Source organism: Brachyistius frenatus, unplaced genomic scaffold (assembly GCF_029030835.1).
Source record: "Brachyistius frenatus isolate BFR_SWC_R1_liver_20210118 unplaced genomic scaffold, ASM2903083v1 Contig_51, whole genome shotgun sequence".
In the NCBI taxonomy this organism is placed as follows: domain Eukaryota; kingdom Metazoa; phylum Chordata; class Actinopteri; family Embiotocidae; genus Brachyistius; species Brachyistius frenatus.
This window is the reverse complement of record NW_027210650.1, coordinates 2,308,478-2,329,206: the sequence shown is the minus strand read 5'-3', so window position 1 is coordinate 2,329,206 and position 20,729 is coordinate 2,308,478. Positions and strand designations below refer to the sequence as shown.

Sequence of the window (20,729 nt, the reverse complement as noted above, 5' to 3'; positions counted from 1 at the left end):
TGTTTGCCTGCTTGAAATGGTAAAATACATCTTCTGAAACATTATGTTTCCTGCGTACGATTCGTTCCTCGGTGCCCCAGTGGCCGTTTGAATTTGAGCTTTGATTTATTTTATTTTGTTATTAAGTCTGAGGACAAATCGCCACGACAACATAAGACTGCATGACAGCTGGTCATGTACTAAATACAAAGACCGACGGCCTTGACTAATCATTATTTCATCGCCTATTAAAATCAGTTATTTCTATGATTAGTTTGAAAAAAGATCGATTGTAAAGAACCTTTTTATTTTACCGTCTAGCTTCCTCTGGTTTAGAGAGTTGCCACTGTCTTAACGTTTTTTTGTGTGTAAAAACACACAACGGACGTCACCTCCTTTCATCTTCTACACAGACAGGCTGTGTGAGAGTGAGCTAGCCTCCTCTCTCGTGGTCACTCAATGCCACCCTGCCTGCACAGACTCGCTTGTTGCAGCGGACATGAAGTGCTTCTTTCTTAGTTTCTATGTGTACATGAGTACATGTTTCCATGCAACTGTGTGTGTGTGTGTGTGTGTGTGTGTGTGTGTGTGTGTGTGTGTGTGTGTGTGTGTGTGTGTGTGTGTGTGTGTGTGTGAGAGAGAGAGAGAGAGAGAGAGTGAGAGAGAGAGAGAGGAAGAGGAAGAGGGTGGGAGGATATGTGGGAGATTTAATGGTATCCACGAGACGGCAATGTTTCTAAATATGCCCGTCCACTTCACGTCTGTGCTCAACAGCTAATACTGACCAGTACTTTACACCGAAGCCTTTGTCCGTCTGAAACCTCCCAATTGAACAAAATGGACCGTCTACTGTCACGAGCACCCGCGTCGGCAGGGTCCGAACCCAAGAAGGTTACCTATAGTCCGCCGTTGGTACCAAAACCCTCCGGGTCCATGCCAGGACTTCCAGCCTTGCGTTGCCGCAGAGCATAATGTCATTAGAGCCAGCACCTTGTAGTCTTATCAGAAGACTTAAGAAAATTAGAGGTATAGGATCTTCCCGAGCAGCAGCTGCTGGATGTGGAGGTTCATGGGTGGAGCCGTGGAAGGGACTGTAACTCAAGAAAGGCAGACGACAGACGGGACTAGAGGTGTTATCAACACCCTCGGACCTTAATGATTTTCCCCATGTGCCCGTGCAGAGAACCAAAACTGTGCACGGATGCGTGCTCTATTTGATACCTGCCATGCCGGCGATTATGTAAGAGCATTGTTGCACGCTCATCAGCTTTCTCAACGAACAATGACACTGGCACACCACGCATACATTAACAGGCCGGTTTAGGCTGGGTACATATGAAAGGGCATCGCTTTAGCTCCTTTTATAGACTTTTATTCACACAGGATTTTTGTGATGATGCCGTACTCTGTGTGGAGGCAATACGTAAGAAATCATGTTTTTTTTGTTAGCTTTCTGGTTTAATAAGAAACAGTCACTCGTCCCCTCTCTTCCAAGTGTGATGATTAGTTAGTGTACACTGAATATGTTAAGGCTTTGGACTATTGATCACAAAAACACAAGCAATTTAAAGTTGACATCTCGGACTCTGAGAAACCAATAATGAAAGTATTAGTAATAAAATTGGAAGTATGATTTTGCTGCAGTTTAGGAATTTATAGAGAAACTGAGCTGAAATATAATATGTAAAAACCATGTTTGTGTCTATGTATGGCCATGAAATGACTGCTGACGTTTGGTGGGTCAAAATATATTAATGATGTCTATAGATATTCTAATCGGTCTGCTGTGGTAATCCTGCAGTAACTTCCTAAATACATGACTCTCATTTACAACTAAAATCTCATACACCGATAAATGAGATAAAACAGCCAAAGCTCTCTCCCTCCAGTGCCTTTCCTGTGTGTCCAAACACTGCACCGTCACATATCTGTCAGTGGGCTCCTGGATCACATCCTGTAACTCTGCTCTGCCTGGTTGTTTCTCTCACAAACTGCTGCGAGGTCACATTTTGGGAAGATAACGGCCAACTAGGAAGAAAGACGCAGCCTAGTTATAGTAACCTAGTTCAGAGGGCTCACCATTAAACAGGAGCGACAATAGAGACACTACAGGACGATCCAAAATGTTGACAACTCGCCAAGACGAACCCGTGCCAATCCTTATTCTTCAATGAGAAGGTCATCAGATTGGCTGAGACAAGGTGGCACAAGAGCTTTTGACCTTGGACAGAGAGAATGAAGAGAGAATTACTGCCTTGTTCTCAGTATCTTTGCTGTGAAACGCGATCAGAAGTCGTACGTCATCGCAGCCGGGCCGCCGTGCAACGTGGAGTCAGAGGAGAAGCGGGAAGTGAGGAGGATGAAGAAAGAGGAAGCGGGAGGGAGGAAGGAGCGGAAAAAAGAGGAGCTTCGGTTGCACACGCCGCCCTCGTGTCTGGTGCACGATGGGTCCTCGTCTTTGCCGCGCGCGCGCGCCATAAAATTAAAAAAAAAACAACAACAACAACAAAGTGGTCGTGTTGCCTCATCTCTCTCCACGTTTCCTCTTTCTCTCTCTTCAGTACGTCATCCTGCTGTCTCTCCCACCCCCTCCTCCCCCTTCTCCTTCTCTCGCTGATTGCTCGCCGTGCTCCCCGCCTTCATCTGTTGTTGTCAATTTATTAAAAGTGAAATCCCTCCTCTTGAATTTCAATCGAGAGGCTTCAAAGTGAGCGGCTCAGTGGTTGAGGGGGTCATCAAACGAGCCGAGTGCTCCGGCGCTACGGTCCTCGGAGGATTCTCGAGACCCGCTGCTGAACAGACACGATCAGCTGAAAAGCCTGACGAACTCCCAGCAGCCGCTCGGTTGTATCTGAAATGACCTTAAGGGTTCTTTATTTCGTTTTTCTTTATTATTATAGACTTTCCTGTCAGTCAGGAAGCAGGACATTCAAGCCCACCATATTGTGAGGCGAATAATTTCCCTTCAGCTGTATAACCTGCTCCAGTCAGTCAGTTGCATCCACTCTGAGTCGGCCGTATTGTAATATGTTTTTGTTTTTTTTCCTGATGTCGTGCTGTGCCGCTTCCGTGCAAAATTTGCCCCTGAAATGTTCATTTGCGCGAGCTGTGATTTACTAATGATATTGGACTGAGCTGAGCGTTTGTCAAGAGGCACAATTGGACACAGTGGGACATTTCAGTTCTCGGCATATTCACGTGGCGATCAGACTGGCACACGCACAAAAGCAGAACTTCAGCAAAACACAACCTGCTCCCATGTTCCCTCTTAAAGGCATAGTTCGGGTTTTTGAAGTTGGGTTTATACAGTATGAAGTTCTTATCCACAGCCAGTGCTGACCCCCGTGTAATACACTAGACCATGTATAAGTGCCTCATACAACCCCCACTTCAAAAAAAATACCAACTATCACTTTAAATTCACTCGAGCTGGTCTCTCTCCTCTAGATGTGCTGAATGTGCTTGACAGGCTGCTTGTCGGGTCATTATGTTCTATGAACAGAATTCAGAGTATTACAGATGGCCTGAGTGGATATATATTTGCATAAATGCATATATACAGTACATACGTGCTGTGAAGTGCCACTAAGAGGCTGGATTTTTCACAAGGACAACCTGTCATACATTTTAGAAGACAGTGATGCTTCTGTGCTTTTAAATGTGCTATTTTTTTTTATTTTTTTTTACTATTTTTCTTTTTTTTAATCAATGAAAGGGTGGAAGGAAAGAAGACTTACAAGTGGACTGATGATTTGGGTTTATTTCTCAACTTTCATAAGGTTTGCAGTTTTGAAAGTGACGAGTTTCTTGCAGCCTGATCTGAATACATAAAACACCATTTGAATCATTTCAAACTGTACAGTTGATAAGTGATTTTAGGTGTGTGTGTGTGTGTGTGTGTGTGTGTGTGTGTGTGTGTGTGTGTGTGTGTGTGTGTGTGTGTGTGTGTGTGTGTGTGTGTGTGTGTGTGTGTGTGTACCCAGGGAGTATGTGGAGAGATTGCAGAGTAGTTTAAAAAGAAAAGAAGAATTATTGATTCAAGGATGATTTTTTAGCACGCATTTTGGTTTTTGGAAGGAAAATAAACACAGAAATATAATTACAAATTAGTGAGTCTGACACTGCCAGCGGTGATGAGCTGACTGTACAGAACATTTCGCTCATTAGCCAGTTAAGGTGTTCCCTTCACACCACCTGCTGCAATTAAGCAAGTGTGCAAATTAGCTACTTAGAAAAGAAGGTGAAAAAGATCCCTGAAAATAATATTTGTTTTTTTGTAGGCCTCACGGTTGATGCACCAATTGATGCACCTCCATGTGTTAAAAGGCATCACGTGTAACCCAGGTTGTTTTCTGTACCTACAATTTCCAGATGTCCCCTAAACGCTTGGCATAAAGACGTTTGATAGGCGGTACACTTTACAGATGTCTCTCCTAAACACGATGTTTCCTTGATGCCTCATGAGCAGACTGTCAGTAGATGCCGCAACTTACAGATCTCACCCAAACGCCTCACGTGCAGGCTATCCGTAGACGTTAACGTAGCTAGTTAGTTTGAAAATAGTGAAAAAAAGGCGTTCTAATGTAAGATTTACTTTGAAACCGACTGATTTCCTCTCCCACAAATGGAAAACGCTGCTCTTTAATGATGTCGTGCGATTACACTCTGTCTCTGCATCGAGGCCGAATCTTCCACGTCCGCGTTGCGATTTATCTGAGAACAGAGAGATTTCCACACCTCTAGTCCTGCATCTCATGGTGGTTTAGTTTTACATCAAATAATTAATTGGGACCCTCTGCAGCAGATAAACCTGCCAGGAGTTTATAACTGCCTTTAATCATGTGCTGGGCTGATCGCTGAGAGCTTTGTGTGACATCTTTGCAGACCTACATCAGACGCAGAAGTGGTTCAATAGAAAACACACTGTACATCTGCAACAGAGAGAGACATCTGCATCGTGTGTCAGCTTTCGCCCTAACAGCCGACTGCTATTTTGATGAGATCCGTCCAGCGTCACCCTGAACGTCACCTCACTGAGTCCAGAGCACATTTTCTCATTAGCACAGCCTTCCATAGAGGTTGACACGAGAAATATCATCAGGCTAATTGGCTGCTCAGATGTCTGTACGGGCTCGGACACGAACCGCCTACTCACGCTCTTTCTTTCATTCTCCCGTCTGCCTTTCCTGTCTCTTTTCCTTCATCATTAGATGGTGGTTCTGATGGACCCCATGGAGGACCCAGACGACATCCTGCGTGCCAACCGCTCCAGGGAGAAGACCTACATGTTTGACGTGGCATTCGACTTCTCAGCCAACCAGGTCGGTCAGAAAGTTCAAATGAATCAAACGTAGAATAAAATGTAAATGAATGTTCCTCTAAAATTCATGTACAGTTGTTTATTTATCACTTGACAGTTTCACATTCTTGCTCCTCTGCAGGAGGAGGTGTACCGAGCCACAACCAAAGAGCTAATCGAGGGCCTCATATCAGGCTACAATGCCACTGTGTTTGCCTATGGACCCACAGGTTGGTGTTTGTGTGTGTGTGTGTGTGTGTGTGTGTGTGTGTGTGTGTGTGTGTGTGTGTGTGTGTGTGTGTGTGTGTGTGTGTGTGTGTGTGTGTGTGTGTGTGTGTGTGTGTGTGCGCGTGCGTGTGTGTGTTGAACAAGGCCCCAGCAGATTACACAGTGCTCTGTCCAAATGGAGGTGTATCATCCACCAATTACATGTGTTTCCTCTCCGACCCTTTAATCTGCGGTCAGCCTGAGTCAGCCAGCTCGTCCGGAAAACATCCATAAAAAAAAAAAAAAAAAAAAATCTGTTTTATTTAATTTTTTTTATTTTCGCGCAGGTGTGATTATAAAATGAGTCATGCTCTCTCTCCCACGTGTCCAGTGGGCAGTGACAGACTGTAAAAGACTAGCAGAGCACTATTTGCTTCATCGAGTTACCCATCTGTCTCTCCGTTTCTCGGACTTAGTCCGCCTGTCCATCTGTCTCAAGAGATTCAAAGCTGTGTCCTCATGTAGAGAAGGAAACGGGGCTCGGCAGTGGACTCGGGACAGACAATGATTAATTAAAACAACACTTACTGGTCATTCATGCAGAAATAGTAAACATGAAGCTATAGTAAACTATTTTGTCGTAGCATTCAGCTTTGACAAGGCGGTTTAATTTAGAACGTAGTATTCATTCACTGGCTAACAGTCATGTAATTACAGCAGCGGAGTTGATGATAATTCACTTTCTATTTCTTCCATTGTTTATATGAAAGATATAAGGTCGACACGTACAACGTGGCCGGACTGCGTATGTGCCGAAGGTCTTTTAATTTGAAACGGAAACAGGAAGTGGCAACATTTGGCCGATTAACGGCGTAACTCCCAACACAAAAAATATTAACTCGAGCGGCTTTAGAAACCAATAAAGATGAAAAATCATTTCAATTTATACATCAAAGTAACTTAACAATAAAAGTGAGTCTATGAATTGCGGCCATCAGGTTGTGGGAAGACGTACACCATGCTGGGAACAGACACGGAGCCGGGCATCTACGTCCGGACGCTGAACGACCTCTTCCGTGCCATCGAGGAGACCAGCGACGACATGCTGTACAGCGTCTCCATGTCCTATCTGGAGGTGAGTCTTTCGTAGTTCTTGTTTCTGCATCTCATCTGCAGACACGTATTCTCGTCACGAGCCTACGGAATCATCTCAGTAACGCAGCAGCGGCGGCGACGGGTCGTCTAATTGCCCTGCGGTTAAACGTTGCAGCCGTTAGCCTGATTGCTCGCGTCGAGATTTCGGCTGATTTCTTCACATCTGTCCAGGTCACAGTTGGGACGTGGTCTGTTTTTTTGCTCTCGTCTCTCCACACTGATAACATCTGCGGTTGTTAGCTGATGCCAATTGCAGGCAGATACTACTGGTGTCACTTTACTTTTGCCTGGCGTCCATGTCGCATCTTAAATGAGCCGAGTCGGCATCCGAAACTCCTCAGAAAAGCCCAGGAACAGATTGTTATACGTGTCTTCGTACCACCTTCTTTTATTTTCCCGTCATGTTTTTTTTTTCCGCCTATCTAAAGCACGTTAAATTGCCTTGTTGTTGACAGAAGCTTCACATATTGATGATGATGATGAAGCCTAACTGCCGCTGCTGCATACAAATATCTCTGAACCAACATGGCATTATGTAATTTTAAAAAAACAAACCGATTGACTTTAAAGAAAGAAAATTGCCAAGGTTTTCCTTGTTGAGCACAGAAGTCCCCAGTGGCCTCATCAATGGCAGTTTTGCCATGTGTTATTGTCACTGATTGACTGAGAAGTGTGAACATTTCTCCCACTGAGTGTGTTTGCTCGGTAAGAAAAGAAAAATTGGGGGGGAAAAAATTCTTTTGTTTGCTGAGTACCAGTTCAGAACACCGACTAATTACACTGGCGAGCAGAGACTGCAGAAAAATACACGTTTTTATGTATTTCTGCACGACGAATCCAAATATGTTTTCAGTATTTCTCTGTTACGTGCAGGTTTTGCTCCAGTGTTCTCACGTGGACGTGAACAAGCAGTAACGAGGCAAATAGAACCGTTCTCTGACTAATGCTGGACACTAAAGAGGGAAGTTCCCGAAGGCCAAGTATTGGCAGAAATCGTACACTTGTGCATTTAGACGCATTGTAAGTTTGCACATATGTTGAGTGGAGCAACAGCATTGTTTATAAATAGGTAATAAACACACTGTCACTTAAAAAATACTCCTCTAAAATCAGATTCAAATTTGGGGCAGTAAAGTACTTTGAGATTCATCTATTTCAGTTTGAGGGACAAACTTATTTTATTTTTATTTTATTTTTTTTTTTTTATCTCCGTGCTCACACAAAATGTACTTCTGTGCTGTTAATTGATTGGCTGTCGATTGTAGCGTTTAAGTGCAACTTTCCAGGTGAAGTGATGCAACGTGAAGTGAGCCAAAACTTTGTTAGCCTCTCTCAGGTCAGCCTGGTGTGTCGGGGGCCTTTACATGGAGTAATGATGCAGCCAGACCATCACTCAAAGGGCCACCCTTATGTCTCGCCATCTGCTACTTCAACGCCACTATAGACTGGACGAGGTCCACACACTTAGTAAAACACCAGTGTAAGTAGGCATGTACTGGGTGTGTTGCACAGAAAGGCCCTCAGTGCTTTGAGGTGTGGAGTGGGCTGCTGTCCTATCAGCAGAGCGATTACCTCTGCCTTTGTCAGTGGATGATGAGCCGCAGATAAAACGGCAGGCGGATGAATGCGGTTTCTCTGTGTTGTCTGCTGGGCTTAAAAGCACCGGGTACAATGGAGTTGGTTCATTTGACTCTGACAGCAGAAGCGAAGCCTCGCCGGTGTGATTCAGTCTTCCTGTCGGTTTAGAGAGAACATCTTCATCTTTTCTTTGGAAATCTAAAGTTAATGTTTCCCCTGAAGCACATTGAAAATCATATTCATGTCTTTTCAAAAGTGTTCTCAAGCTATCTAATTACACGTTTCACGTGACACACAGCAAGCGACTTGTTTGTTGGAACATAAGAAATAATATGTTGTGAAAACTTTTCAAATCGACTGCCTCATCGAGGATCTTTGTGTGGTTTTGAGTGAAGAACGTGTCCATAATGGTTTTGGCACCCAAAGTCGTTTCTGGAAAAACACGACAGCACGAAGTAAACAATGAATGAGTCAGGCTGTCGGGGAATAAAGAGAGGAAATGAGAGAAAAAGAGGAAACGGAGAGGCTTGGAGAGAAATTATAGTGACGAAGGCAGAGCGACTGAAGCGGGCGGTGAATATAACCTTTTATAAAAAAGATTAAAAAAAGAGCAAATATGAAAATTACATTCAGCCTTCAACACAAAATGAAAACGGAACGACGTAAGCACTCGTCGGGTTCGCATTCACACATCAGACATCAAAATTACATTTTGTGTTTTCGCTGCCAGACGCTGTCATTATGTTCCCTGATTGACAATTTCATTAAAGCTCAGCTCTTTAGTAGCACTCTGGGTGGGCGGTGATGTGGAAATGTTCCTATCAAAACGCCAGTCATGGAGTCTGGATGCTCTTTGACCTGTATTGAACTCGTCGGGATAAGTCCTGATACGCGTGTGTGTGTGTGTGCGCGTGCGCGTGTGTGTTTGCCGTTTCCAGGGAGCAATCTGTTACCGCCGCCGCCTCACCAACAAAGAGGTTAAACGGCGTTTTATAGCTTGACTGAGCGACGAGCACACATCTGCTCTTTTTCTTGTTCAGATCGCGCTCGCTTTCACGTGTCCAATCTCTAAAACAGGAACGCATAAATATAACCTCGATGGAAGAAAAGACACACTCAGCCATTCTTTGCCATTCACATACACACAGCGCTCCTCCTGTTTTATGTGTTTATTCTGGTTTTGTGGGCGTTGCAATATTTAGAAACCTCAATGGAGAAGACTTCCTTTTTAGCTACATTAGTGGGGCCCCGGGGATAGTTAACTCCAGCTGGTTGGTCCACTGCTCGCACTTTTCCAGATGGAAATATCTCAACAACTGCCGGTTGGATTGCCGTGAAATTTACTTCTGACATTAATGGTTCCCAGAGGATGAACCTATTAACTTTGGTGATCCCCTGACTTTTCCTCGGTTTTCAGCGAAATGTCTTGTTAGATGGTCCGTCAGCTTTAACTTTGACGATTTCTAAACTTTTCTGTTCAACTGCATCATCAGGTCAAAATTTGAATTTTGATCATCAGTGATCAATGACATTACTGTTAGCTTATAGTTGTACTTTGGGCTTCAGTACTAGTTAGGAATATGTTTCGGGCGTGGTAACCACCTTCGATACTTTCATGGCAACAACCAACCTGCTTCGTTACTATCTAATGTATAAAAATGCCTCATCACTCAGTGCCAAACTTCTCTTTTCGAACTAGTTTTGGCCACCTGTCTGTCTGAGCTGTGTGCAATGCAGTAACTGGAGTCTTCTCGCTGGCATCTACTGCCAGCATGTCGGATGTAGAGGGAACTTCGGTGAGTTGTAGTCTCAAGCAAAAGCTTCCACGTGAGGTGTTTAGGGAACGTCAGTGAAACGAAGCGATAAAATCCTAAATGTGAGTTTAGGGAACGTTGGAGACTCGTAGCTGCAGAAAAAAAAACCTGGATTACACTCTCCCCCTCTAAACTGCATGGAAACTAAAGATTTCTACTGTAATGTATTTTTTTTGCTTTTGCATAAAAAGGATTTTATAACATTAGCATCGGTTCAGTAACCGGTAACCAGTAAGTCATGGTATCCGTACTAGTACCGCTAAATGAAGATCTTGAAACAATACTGAGCCTGCTAACATTTATTATCCAATTATATATATATATAATTATACCTAATTATCATGCAAATATTGTCATCGTGAACATACTACCATGCTCATAATGACAATATTAACATTTAGCTCTTACATATGTTTACGCCCGAGGACAGCCTCCCGTAGCCGCTGGCAAAACTGACTGTACACTCTCAGCTTTGTTTAACCTTCACCAGCAACGAGGGGGCACACGTGGAAAAAATAACAGAACAAAATGTCCAACTGTCAGTGTCGGTGAAAGCATCCTCTTGTCAGAGTTTGTGTCCTGGGTGAGCTTGACAAAATAGAAAAACCTCCTTTGCATTTTAAAACCTCCTGGCAGATCGTCATCCGGCGGTCGTTTTTCCATGATGTCACTTCCTGCTCTGGGCTTTTATGTGGCCGAAGAGCTTTCACTACCCCGATCGCTGTCACTCCGCAGAAGTCACCTGAAATTTCGTTTCGTGTGAGAAGTGAACTGCCGCTGGTTTGATGACAGCCTGCCACCCAACAAGCTGAGGTTTCTTAATGACACGGTGCTGAAAATACAGCACGTGATGTTTTTGTACCACGTCTTTGTAGGAGGCCTGAAAGCCTGAATGGAGCCTTTTTAAATGGACATAAACAGTCTCCTAGTTGGTGTACGTCTGTCATTCACTGAACACAGCCATGTAATCTTTACTGCAGGTAATGGACGGATGGATGGCATTCAGCTCACATTTCATATTCGTATCTTTTTCTTTTTTTTTTTAGATCTACAATGAGATGATCCGTGACCTGCTGAACCCGTCGTCGGGCTTCTTAGACCTCAGAGAAGACTCTAAAGGGGTGATTCAAGTCGCCGGCATCACGGAGGTGTCCACCATCAACGCCCAAGAGGTGAGACGAGCTGCTGCTGCCTGGCCGAGCGCTACGCTCCTCACTCGTGCTATAATGGAAACATTCAGAAACACCGCAGTGTACGTTTCTTTTTCTTTTTCAGATCATGGAGTTGCTGATGAGAGGCAACAAGCAGCGCACTCAGGAGCCAACGGCCGCCAATCAGACGTCGTCTCGCTCCCACGCCGTGCTGCAGGTGGCCGTCAAACAGCAGAGCCGCTGTCGCGACGTCCTGCAGGAGGTCCGCTTCGCACGCCTCTTCATGATCGACCTCGCCGGCTCCGAACGAGCAGCACAGGTGTGTGTGTGTGTGTGTGTGTGTGTGTGTGTGTGTGTGTGTGTGTGTGTGTGTGTGTGTGTGTGTGTGTGTGTGTGTGTGTGTGTGCTCAGTCAAGGGGGGGGGGGGGTTTCAAAAAAATGGCGGAAACTGGGTATAATTCACTCCACAGGAGGTCTTCGATTTGTCTGTGCATTTATGCGCGTGGGCGCATTTGCTTTTGTCAGGTGCTTTTCTTAAAATAACGTTCAAAGACTCGCCGAACACGCACGGCTCGTTTCAAGCCGGTATTCGTGAGGCTGTGCATTAACGTCTGCATTCACGCAGCTCTGACTGTAGTCTGCAGCGAGCGTTGAGGTTCCCGTGAATCACAAGATTTTCAGAAAGCTGTTTTATATCTGCCATTATTGCCCACTCAGCAGTTTATCCAATGAATACCTCAACCTTTTAGCAGATGTTTTAGAAAAGTACAGTTAAAACTGTTATTGGCAGCGGTGGAAAGCACTTCAGTGTTTCCATTCATGCCACTTTATGTCACTTTACAAATGAAGATGTTAGCATGGTGCATGATAAATATAACTGCTGAACAGTAAACTGTTGTAAACTTCAAGTTCAAAGTTAAGACTTTCAGCTACAACAACAGGATTGAACACTTTTATTTTTCCTACCTCAAGTACATTTTACTTCAATTATATTTACACTCGATTATTTTCCTGGCAGGCAGACAGAGCAACTAGCTGGTGGACATAGTAGAGCCGGATATTTGTGGAGACAAATAACGGAGTGAAAAAAGAGTAAACTCTGGACTTCCATTTGCCGGGTGGCCGGAAACATGACTCCCAATGAAAGCTAAGGTTCCTCCATTGTAGCTGCCCCACATGCACGTTTGCTCTATCAACTTAAAAGCTGATAATATGTCAGTGCAGTGTTCACAACTTGCTTTCGCTGCCCTAAAATGGCCACGAAAAAAATAAAAAGATGTAAATACTTCTTCCATCACTGGAAATCTCTCTTTTTAACACATAAAACGATGTAAACAGCTACACGCTGAACAACCAAACCACAAGTAGGAGTGGGAGATATGGCTCTACAATAATATCACAATATTTCAGGGTATTTCTGCGATAATGATGCGATCAAATACTGAAAACAAATTTATAATTCATTTAGAGAAGATACAAGTGCAACAAAATCAGTGTTATAGTGTCAAAATAAACAGTTTGCCTTCAGATATTCAGTAAACACATGTTAGTGTGGTTTGTTACACAGCTGATCTTTCATAACCTCCACACAACTGCGTGAATTATATAATAAGAGACATTCCCGATCACAAGTTTATACCAGTTGACAACATTATAATGATTCCAGTCACGAGTTCCTCCTTTCAAAGAGTTTATTTACTCAAAATGTTGGTGTTTTCCTTGAACAAGATGATTGCAACCATCCCGTTGTTCATTTCTGTCTCTTTTCCAAAACACGGTCATATATTGAATCGTTTAACTTTTGTGATAAAAAATGTTATTGATTTCTACCTATAACAAGTGACAAATTAGAGGAAAGAAATATCAGAATAAAAGAGATTTAAAGACTCATGCAAGGTAATATAATTAAACATAATCTTAGGGATAAAAGGGAATAAAAATGGGAGCAATATGCAGTTTCATGGTTTCCAAATGAATCATTTTCCAGCACAGCCAGTTGAATTTTATTTATCTCCTCTGTTGAGAATATTGTGTCTAGTGTCGTGCTGTTATGGTCAATACAAGCAGGAGCTGTATGACGATGAAGAGACGACTTTCTACGAGCCGATTCCTTTTCTCGGTTTTATTATTGCTTTGACCTTCTCTTTTTAAGCAGTCAAGTGAGGAGGCTGAAAAGAATTTGTTCAGTTTGCTGCTGAAGCTGTTTTCGTCAGCCCTGTGAATGGCTCGTCGTTGTTGCTCACGTTACCGCCGCGTCCTTCTTCCGCGCCACGAGATAAACATGCAAATGGCCGGCGGGCGGGCGGGAGCACTCGTGTACCGTGGAGACTGTTTGAGCGCTTCACGGCCGTACGATGGATGAAGGGCACGTGCGGCCTCCGTCAGGATCTGAGCCGAACAGGGAGCTGTTTGTCACTTGAGCCCAGAGGGAACATTTTCTCTGCCTCTAAAGTCGATGCTGCACGCAGTTAGTGAAAAGGTGGAGTTGATTTAGTTCAGTACTGATGGATCAAAGGCGGGACGTAATGCCACCTAGTGGTCAAGACTGCAAGGAACTTCTCTGACAGAAAAGTCCAAAGTATTTATTAAGAGTTTGTAAATATGGTTTCAACATAGCACATCATCGTCATTATTTATGACTGAAGAAGAAAAGATCAAAGTATAAAAATCCGCTCTTTGATATTATTTCCTAAGATGTTTTGTGATGTAGATCAGATTTGACTGTCAGTGAAACAGAAACACACCAACTATTATATATATATATATATATATATATATATTATTTATTTTGCTGCCTCATCCTGATTGGTTCCATGAAGTATGCAATGTCAGCTTTTTCTATTTGACTCCGCCTACTTTAAAACAGTGAAAAAAGAACAAGGATAAACAGAAACACACAAATCTCAGTGAAATAACTAAATGTGTTTTAACTTTGACCGTATACGTATATATTTCTTGAATGCATTGACTTTGTAGATGCAGTGTCCCTTACAAGTCACGCTGCTGGATACCTGTGTTGCATACTATTCCCTGTTTCTATCTCCTTCCATTTCCTGTCAGCTCAAAAGCCTAAAGCATAAAAAAAAATTTTTTTTTAAAATACTTCAGGTTTTCTCACTCATCTATCTCTGTATCTTTCAGACTCAGAATAGGGGTCAGCGCTTGAAAGAAGGGGCCCACATCAACCGCTCCCTGCTGGCTTTGGGAAACTGCATCAACGCTCTGAGCGAAAAAAACGGCAGCAAGTATGTCAACTATCGAGACAGCAAGCTGACTCGCCTCCTGAAGGTACAGCAACCTACGAGTTCCTCGGGGACTGAACCGCCGTGATGATTCAGAATTATTATCTGTGTTTTATCTGTTATGTTGATCATCCTCCTTCTCGTGTTTGAACGGTAGGACTCCCTGGGCGGGAACAGCCGAACGGTCATGATAGCCCATATTAGCCCCGCCTCCGTGGCTTTCGAGGAGTCTCGTAACACGCTGGCGTACGCTGACCGTGCCAAAAGCATTCGAACACGGGTGAGCTCAGAAAACAGATTTATTATTTTAGCTTTTTATCTACGTTTACTGATTACATAGAGATGGATAAGCTACAATGAAACCTTTTATTGTATTTCTTTTTTTTTTTTTTTTAAAACACTTCGGCAGTGAATGTATTTTCTAAATATTGTAGTTTTTACTGCACATGCAAATCTGCAGAGAGTAGATATCAATAACGTAGATCCATCTTCTGTAATAGTGTTTCAAGAGCAAAATTCTGCTGGTTTCAGTTACAAAAAGCCACTTTCAGTGCAGCTCCGTGTGAATCTCTCTCGTCACTGTGTGTTTCCAGGTGAAGAAGAACCTGATCAATGTGACGTACCACATTGCTCAGTACACCAACATCATCTCGGACCTGCGCAGCGAGATCCAGCGGCTCAAAAAGAAGATTGCAGATCAGGCGACCCGGCAGCTCAACTCCGACCGGGCCGACATCCGCAATGTCCAGGGTAACGCCTCGTCTGCAACGGCTGCCTCCGGTACACCAAGAATATCTGCTTAATAAGGCCTGTTAATGACTGTGTCCTTTTTTATCCCCTTCTGTCCTCGTCTGTCCTCTCAACATCTCTCCCCGCCTGTAGCGGAGGTCCAGGCCCACTCCAGCCAGCAGAGTCGGGCGGCGATGGATCAGTTGAGGGAGCAGCTCCTGGATGCTTTCCGTCAACAGATGGAGATCAGGAAGAGCCTGATGGAGCTGGAAAACAGCAACATGGAGATCCAGATCGACACCTCCAAACACCTGCTAACCATTGCAGAGTCAGTGTTGACCATTTATGTCGTATCTCACCGTACATATCATATTATAATCCCCTTAATCCCCAGTGTCGCATTTAGGAATCCAGCTATTTGGAAAAAGGTCAAAAACGGACTTAAAGTATGTTATGATTATCCTCAAGGGCCCCTGAGGAACAGATGATTATTTGAACATTACTGACAGTTTAAATGTGTTTTTTTTTTTTTTCCTTCTTCTTCTCTCTCTCAGCTGGGAGCAGGAGCGAAGTAGCCATCGGAGGAAGTGGCGTGCTGAAAGGAGAAAGGAAAGCTTCAATAAGGATGAGAGTGAGAAGGACTCTGATTCCCCAGAGTCTCCTCCGGACAGCACAGAGACGCAAGAGGTGGCGATGGCTCGAGAAAACCTGGTCACGCTTATGGCCGAACAGAAAAAGATTCACAAGCAGAAGGTAGGATTGTCTGTCTATTCCTTAAAAAAATTTAAAAAAAAAAAAAAAAACGGGGGAATGTTTTTTTCTGCAGCATCTCGCTTACGACAGTTTTGGTTGTGATTTTAATTGGGGAAATCTGCGGTCAAAAATGGGACAAGTTCTCCCACGCCTCTTTTCCTTTTTAAGGCGTTGCTGGAGCGCAGGTTTCTGGAGCAGCGGGATCGAGCCCGGCGCCTGGAGGAGCTGCTGCCTCGGCGGGTGAGCTCAGAGGAGCAGCGCGAGGTGCTCTGCCTCCTCTGCAAGGTGCACGAGCTGGAGATCGAGAACGCCGAGATGCAGTCGCACGCGCTGCTCAAAGACAACGTCATCCGGCAGAAAAACGTGGTGGTGCAGCGCTTCGAGCAGCACAGACACCTGTGTGACGAGATCATCCAGCAGCAGAGACAGTTCATCGACGGTGAGTCTGCCGACGAATAAAACCTCTTTTTTTCTTAAAAAAAAAAACTGTCATTTTGCTTTGTAGGTCTTTTGCAGAGGTCCGATTCAAAGCTGCAACAATTACTCGATTATGTATCGATTTTTAAAGCAAAAATGCAACAAAAAAAAAAACACTTGATGGTGCCAGTTTTTCATATTTGAGAATTAGCTGCTTTTCTCTGTCTTGCATTATAATAAATTGATTATTTGGGGATTTGACACAAAGAAAAAAAAGGCTTTTTGATGATGTCATTTTATTCTCAAGGATGCTGTCATCTCTGAAGACTTAATTGGCCTAAAGATGCTAATCATGGTCTGGTTTATGTTTTATACACAATTACATTCCTGCTCCACTGAACTCCGTGTGTCCCTGTGTTTCAGACCACAGTCTGCTCGTTCCTCCACACCTCCAGGAGCTGTACGATATGTACATGAGGGAGCAGGACGAAAGGAAACTGGACAGAGCCATGGCACTGGATAAAGTGACCACCAAACACACCATCAAGGTAACGGCAGCATTCAACAACAACAACAAAAAAATCGGTTCATAAATATAAATAAGAAGGCCCGAGATGAATACCGTTCATGCTCTTATTTCCAGGAGGGCTCTCTGCCTAAGATCGCCCTGCCCGGTCCGGGTCGCGACAACACGCAGGACGTGGATTCAGACCAGGAGAGCGTTCGCAACGTGTGCTCTGATAACAGAAGAGGTCAAGCAAAGATTCGTAGACACACCTTGCCTCCCATTCTGCCCGAGCTTGAGTTGTAAGAGGACATCTTGTTCATATGTTTGCCTATTTGAAATTCCAAAAGTTGCATTCACGTGAATATTAACCCTCTGAACCATGAGCAGTCTCATGTCACATTTTTTTTAATTATTATTATTATTATTTCACTGAACTGCAGGTCGTGCATCGTCATGGAAACAGTGCAATCATAGCTAGAAGTAGGGAGAACTCCAAAAATACATATCTTGTATGCAGCATCACAGATTTAATATCAAAAATCATAAAAGTAGAACAAATCGGGTTTGGAGGGTTAATGTTGAGTATCGTTATATCCACATACACACAGGTTCTCAGTTTTGTTGTCTTTTTTTTTTTCCCCAACATCAGGGACAATAACAGAGTTTTCAAGAGCAGCCCTCATGCCAGGCAAATGAAAAACTTGGCTGTAATGACCCCACCTCCCATCCACATTAATGGGAAGGGAAACAGAGAGGTAAGGACCGTTCTAGCAGGCGCTAATTGCCCTGGTTTTTATTTCAGTTCCATTAAAGCGCCTCGTACAGCGAATTAATACCGTCTAGTCAGGTGTTGCTTTTCACTTCGAGCAACTCGGCTTCCTATTTGAATTAAACTCCCAGAGCTCTTTCACTCTGCTGGAACATTTTCATTTTCAATCCATCCTCCTCCGTAAAGGAGATTCCGGGGACACGCTGTTCTAATTATTCATTTTTCCGACTCTTTTGTTCAGCTCATCATGCTGAAATTTCTCAAACCAGCAGAATTACATCTTGGTTTCGGGCTTGTTATACTGTCACCTCCAACTATGTGTGACTCATAGACAAGATGAAGTGCCCTATTGAAAGTAAACGTTTCATTTTACCGAGGCTCAGAATTACTGGCTGGCGCTAAGCCTGACCCGACTGAAAGCGCTGTGGTGAATATCTGCTCGTAATGTGTAATCTCATGTCTGTGCAGCTGCAGCCGCTGGCTCCGGAGAGCTGTCTGAGCTACAGCCACCTCAGCCACAGCGTCAGCAGCCACCTGGACTCATCGCCCGAGAGCAGCGAGGCCGGGGCGGATATCCCCTTCTCACAAAGTGGTAAGAAGGGAAATTGAGCAGTTTGGGTTTCAGTTTGGGTCCGTGGAGGGTTGGAGCCAAAGAAACTTCAGCAGTAACGTGAGCCCGTTCGACAGTGGAGGCTTTCGTTTTATCCAGTTATATGTATCTCAATCTCAAGACAGAATTTGGGTCTCTTATTAGACTGATGAACGGGAATAAAGTGTGATTGTCTTCCTTTTTGAGTTGACTTTTTATGGACTGTGAACCTGAGCGTTCGTAACTTCCTGTCCAGTGCACGCAAGCAGCAAACCGTCATCTGCGCGTGTCTCCTTAGAGCGGCAGCAGATCCTGAGGGGGGTCCAGAACATCGTAGTGAAAGCGGCCCGTCGGCGCTCCAAAGCCCTGGAGGTGGACGTCTTGCGGTTACCGCCTGCGCCGTCTCCCCTGGACCCCAAGAAGCAGAAGAGCAGCCTTTCCTTGAGCGAGGCGCCGCCCAGAGGTCTGCCGATGCGGCGCGGCAGGCAGCCCAGCCCGGAGCTGAGGCACGCCAACTCGGACGACAACCTGTCCAGCAGCACCGGGGAGGGGCCCGGCCTGCAGGTGACCTGGACGCGGCCGCGGAACCGGCAGGTCGCCGCCAAGAACCAAACACCGCGCGAAGTGGACTTTGAAGCGCGCCGCAAAAAGAGGCGTTCTCGCTCTTTCGAGGTCACCGGTCAGGCAGTGAGTATTCGTCATGTATTTTAAGGACTGAATTATGATTTCATTTCAGAAATCTTTTTTTTTTTTTTGTCAAATTTGTCAAATTCTTGTGTTTTATTTTTTGATACGGATATATGTCTTATAAAAGAACAGGAGATTGTGATGTAAGTCGATTCACAGATTTATCAGGCGATAAATTATTGCCCCACCGAAACAGGCAACGCTGGCACGTCGTTGACTTCTTTGATTTGTCAAAGTATTATAGGTGTCAGATAATATCTGTGTGATATCAGAAGCTTAAATCTGACAAGAGGACTAATGTGACTAGTTTAGAGTGTTTAAGACTCCTTTAAATGTTTGTGTAATGAAATCTGGTACTTGTATATTCTTTATCCTTCGTTCTGTGTGGTACGACACTCTTTACGCTCTCGCTGCCGTCGGCCGTGTGCGAACTGTGTCTTTGACAAATCAGCGGATAATATTTGTCTCTCTCTCACTTGCAGCTGCCTCAAACCAAGACCACCACAGCGCCGAGGTTTCGCCCTCTGGACAGCACATCAGACCCTCATCTCCACATCAACGGGCAGCCTCAGGCTCCCATGCTGCGTCCCCATTACAGAGGGGTCCCTCCTCTCGCCAAAGTCAGGCCCCCCTACAACAGCCAGCAGCAAACGGCTAAAGCACCGTCGATGCCCGGTGAGGAGGTCGTGTCATTCCTCCTCCTCCTCCTTTCATGACGACTTTTAGTTTTTTTTTTTTTTACTGAGCTCTGTTTTCGTTGTTCCCCGTCTCTCCGCAGGCTCGAACGCAGAGTCCTCCGCAGGCAACACGAACAACCTGAAGCGAGGGCCCCACCTGCGGCAGCCCCAGCCCCTCCTCTACATCACCACCACGGGCACCGGGGCCCAGCGCACACGCAGACTCTGAGCCGACGCCCGCGTTTCCTCCCAAACACCAGCACCGACACCCATACCAGCTGAGCCTGCTGGGGGGGAGGGGGGGGGAGGGGGATGCACCGCCCAGCCCCGTTAAAAAAATAAAAATAAAAAAAATAAGAACTCTTCATCCCTCGGTGATTGACATCAGGCAAGAGACCAACCAGACCGGAGCTGGATACCTCCACACAGGTCTCATCTGTGCTCCGATGTGGACGCTGAGCCGGGCCACGAGCCTTCGGACGCCAACGACCGATAAAAACGTACAAGTGCGCGTTCTGTTCCGTCACATGTTTCCACTTTAGCTTGCTGTCGCGCTGAATTACTCGTGTTATCGTCAAGTCAGGATGATGTCAAGCCCACTGTGAATGCAACACTGTGCTAATGTTTGTTCATTAATGCGTGCATATGGTTCGGTAACTTTCGGTGCTTGTTCCCGGAGGCCAGGAACAAAGACGAGGGGTGTTTATGATCGAGGGAAAAGATCTGCTCCATTAGACAAAGGATGAGATAATATTACACTGATGGAAACGCTAAAATGAGCAACGGCCTACCGTCAAAATGTCTCGGCATCGATGTTTCTTGTCGTGAAATTGTCTCAGTATGAAACACTGATATTTGAAGAAAAAAAAACTTGATTATTGTGCACTTCTGGATTGAATGTTATACCCTCGCACACCCCAGGTCTATGCCTTTTCTTACCCAGAAGTCCCTTGTTAAATGTCATGTTTCGTGTAGGTACATAGTATAATACCACAAGATTTTTTTTTTCCAGGTTAGTTGGTTGTGTTTTTAATGAAATATTTAACTGTTGCCTTTTCTTTTATGTTATTGACATTTGTTTTCATAATTACTACTTTCTAAGATTTATTTTGTACTTTTTTTTTTGTCTTCTTTTTTTTTTTAATTTGTACCCAAATAAATTTAAATGAAATATG

The 20,729-nt window shown here is 44.5% G+C and overlaps 1 protein-coding gene across 2 annotated transcripts in view; it reads left to right on the top strand.

Moving 5' to 3' along the window:
* The window catches only part of kif19 (kinesin family member 19), a 35,584-nt gene extending 14,855 nt beyond the window's left edge, over positions 1-20,729 (top strand). Inside the window, exons 3-20 of one of the 2 annotated variants that reach the window (XM_069704655.1) lie at positions 5,190-5,300; positions 5,421-5,508; positions 6,484-6,620; positions 11,079-11,204; positions 11,308-11,502; positions 14,325-14,471; positions 14,583-14,705; positions 15,019-15,175; positions 15,308-15,482; positions 15,709-15,907; positions 16,076-16,346; positions 16,748-16,872; positions 16,968-17,131; positions 17,482-17,587; positions 18,070-18,193; positions 18,489-18,877; positions 19,360-19,552; positions 19,656-20,729. In XM_069704655.1, coding sequence (XP_069560756.1) covers positions 5,190-5,300; positions 5,421-5,508; positions 6,484-6,620; positions 11,079-11,204; positions 11,308-11,502; positions 14,325-14,471; positions 14,583-14,705; positions 15,019-15,175; positions 15,308-15,482; positions 15,709-15,907; positions 16,076-16,346; positions 16,748-16,872; positions 16,968-17,131; positions 17,482-17,587; positions 18,070-18,193; positions 18,489-18,877; positions 19,360-19,552; positions 19,656-19,783 — 2,958 coding nt within the window. In that variant the 3' untranslated portion in view covers positions 19,784-20,729. Of the gene's footprint in view, positions 1-5,189; positions 5,301-5,420; positions 5,509-6,483; positions 6,621-11,078; positions 11,205-11,307; positions 11,503-14,324; positions 14,472-14,582; positions 14,706-15,018; positions 15,176-15,307; positions 15,483-15,708; positions 15,908-16,075; positions 16,347-16,747; positions 16,873-16,967; positions 17,132-17,481; positions 17,588-18,069; positions 18,194-18,488; positions 18,878-19,359; positions 19,561-19,655 lie in introns of both variants that reach the window. The other variant, XM_069704656.1, reaches the window with a different exon arrangement.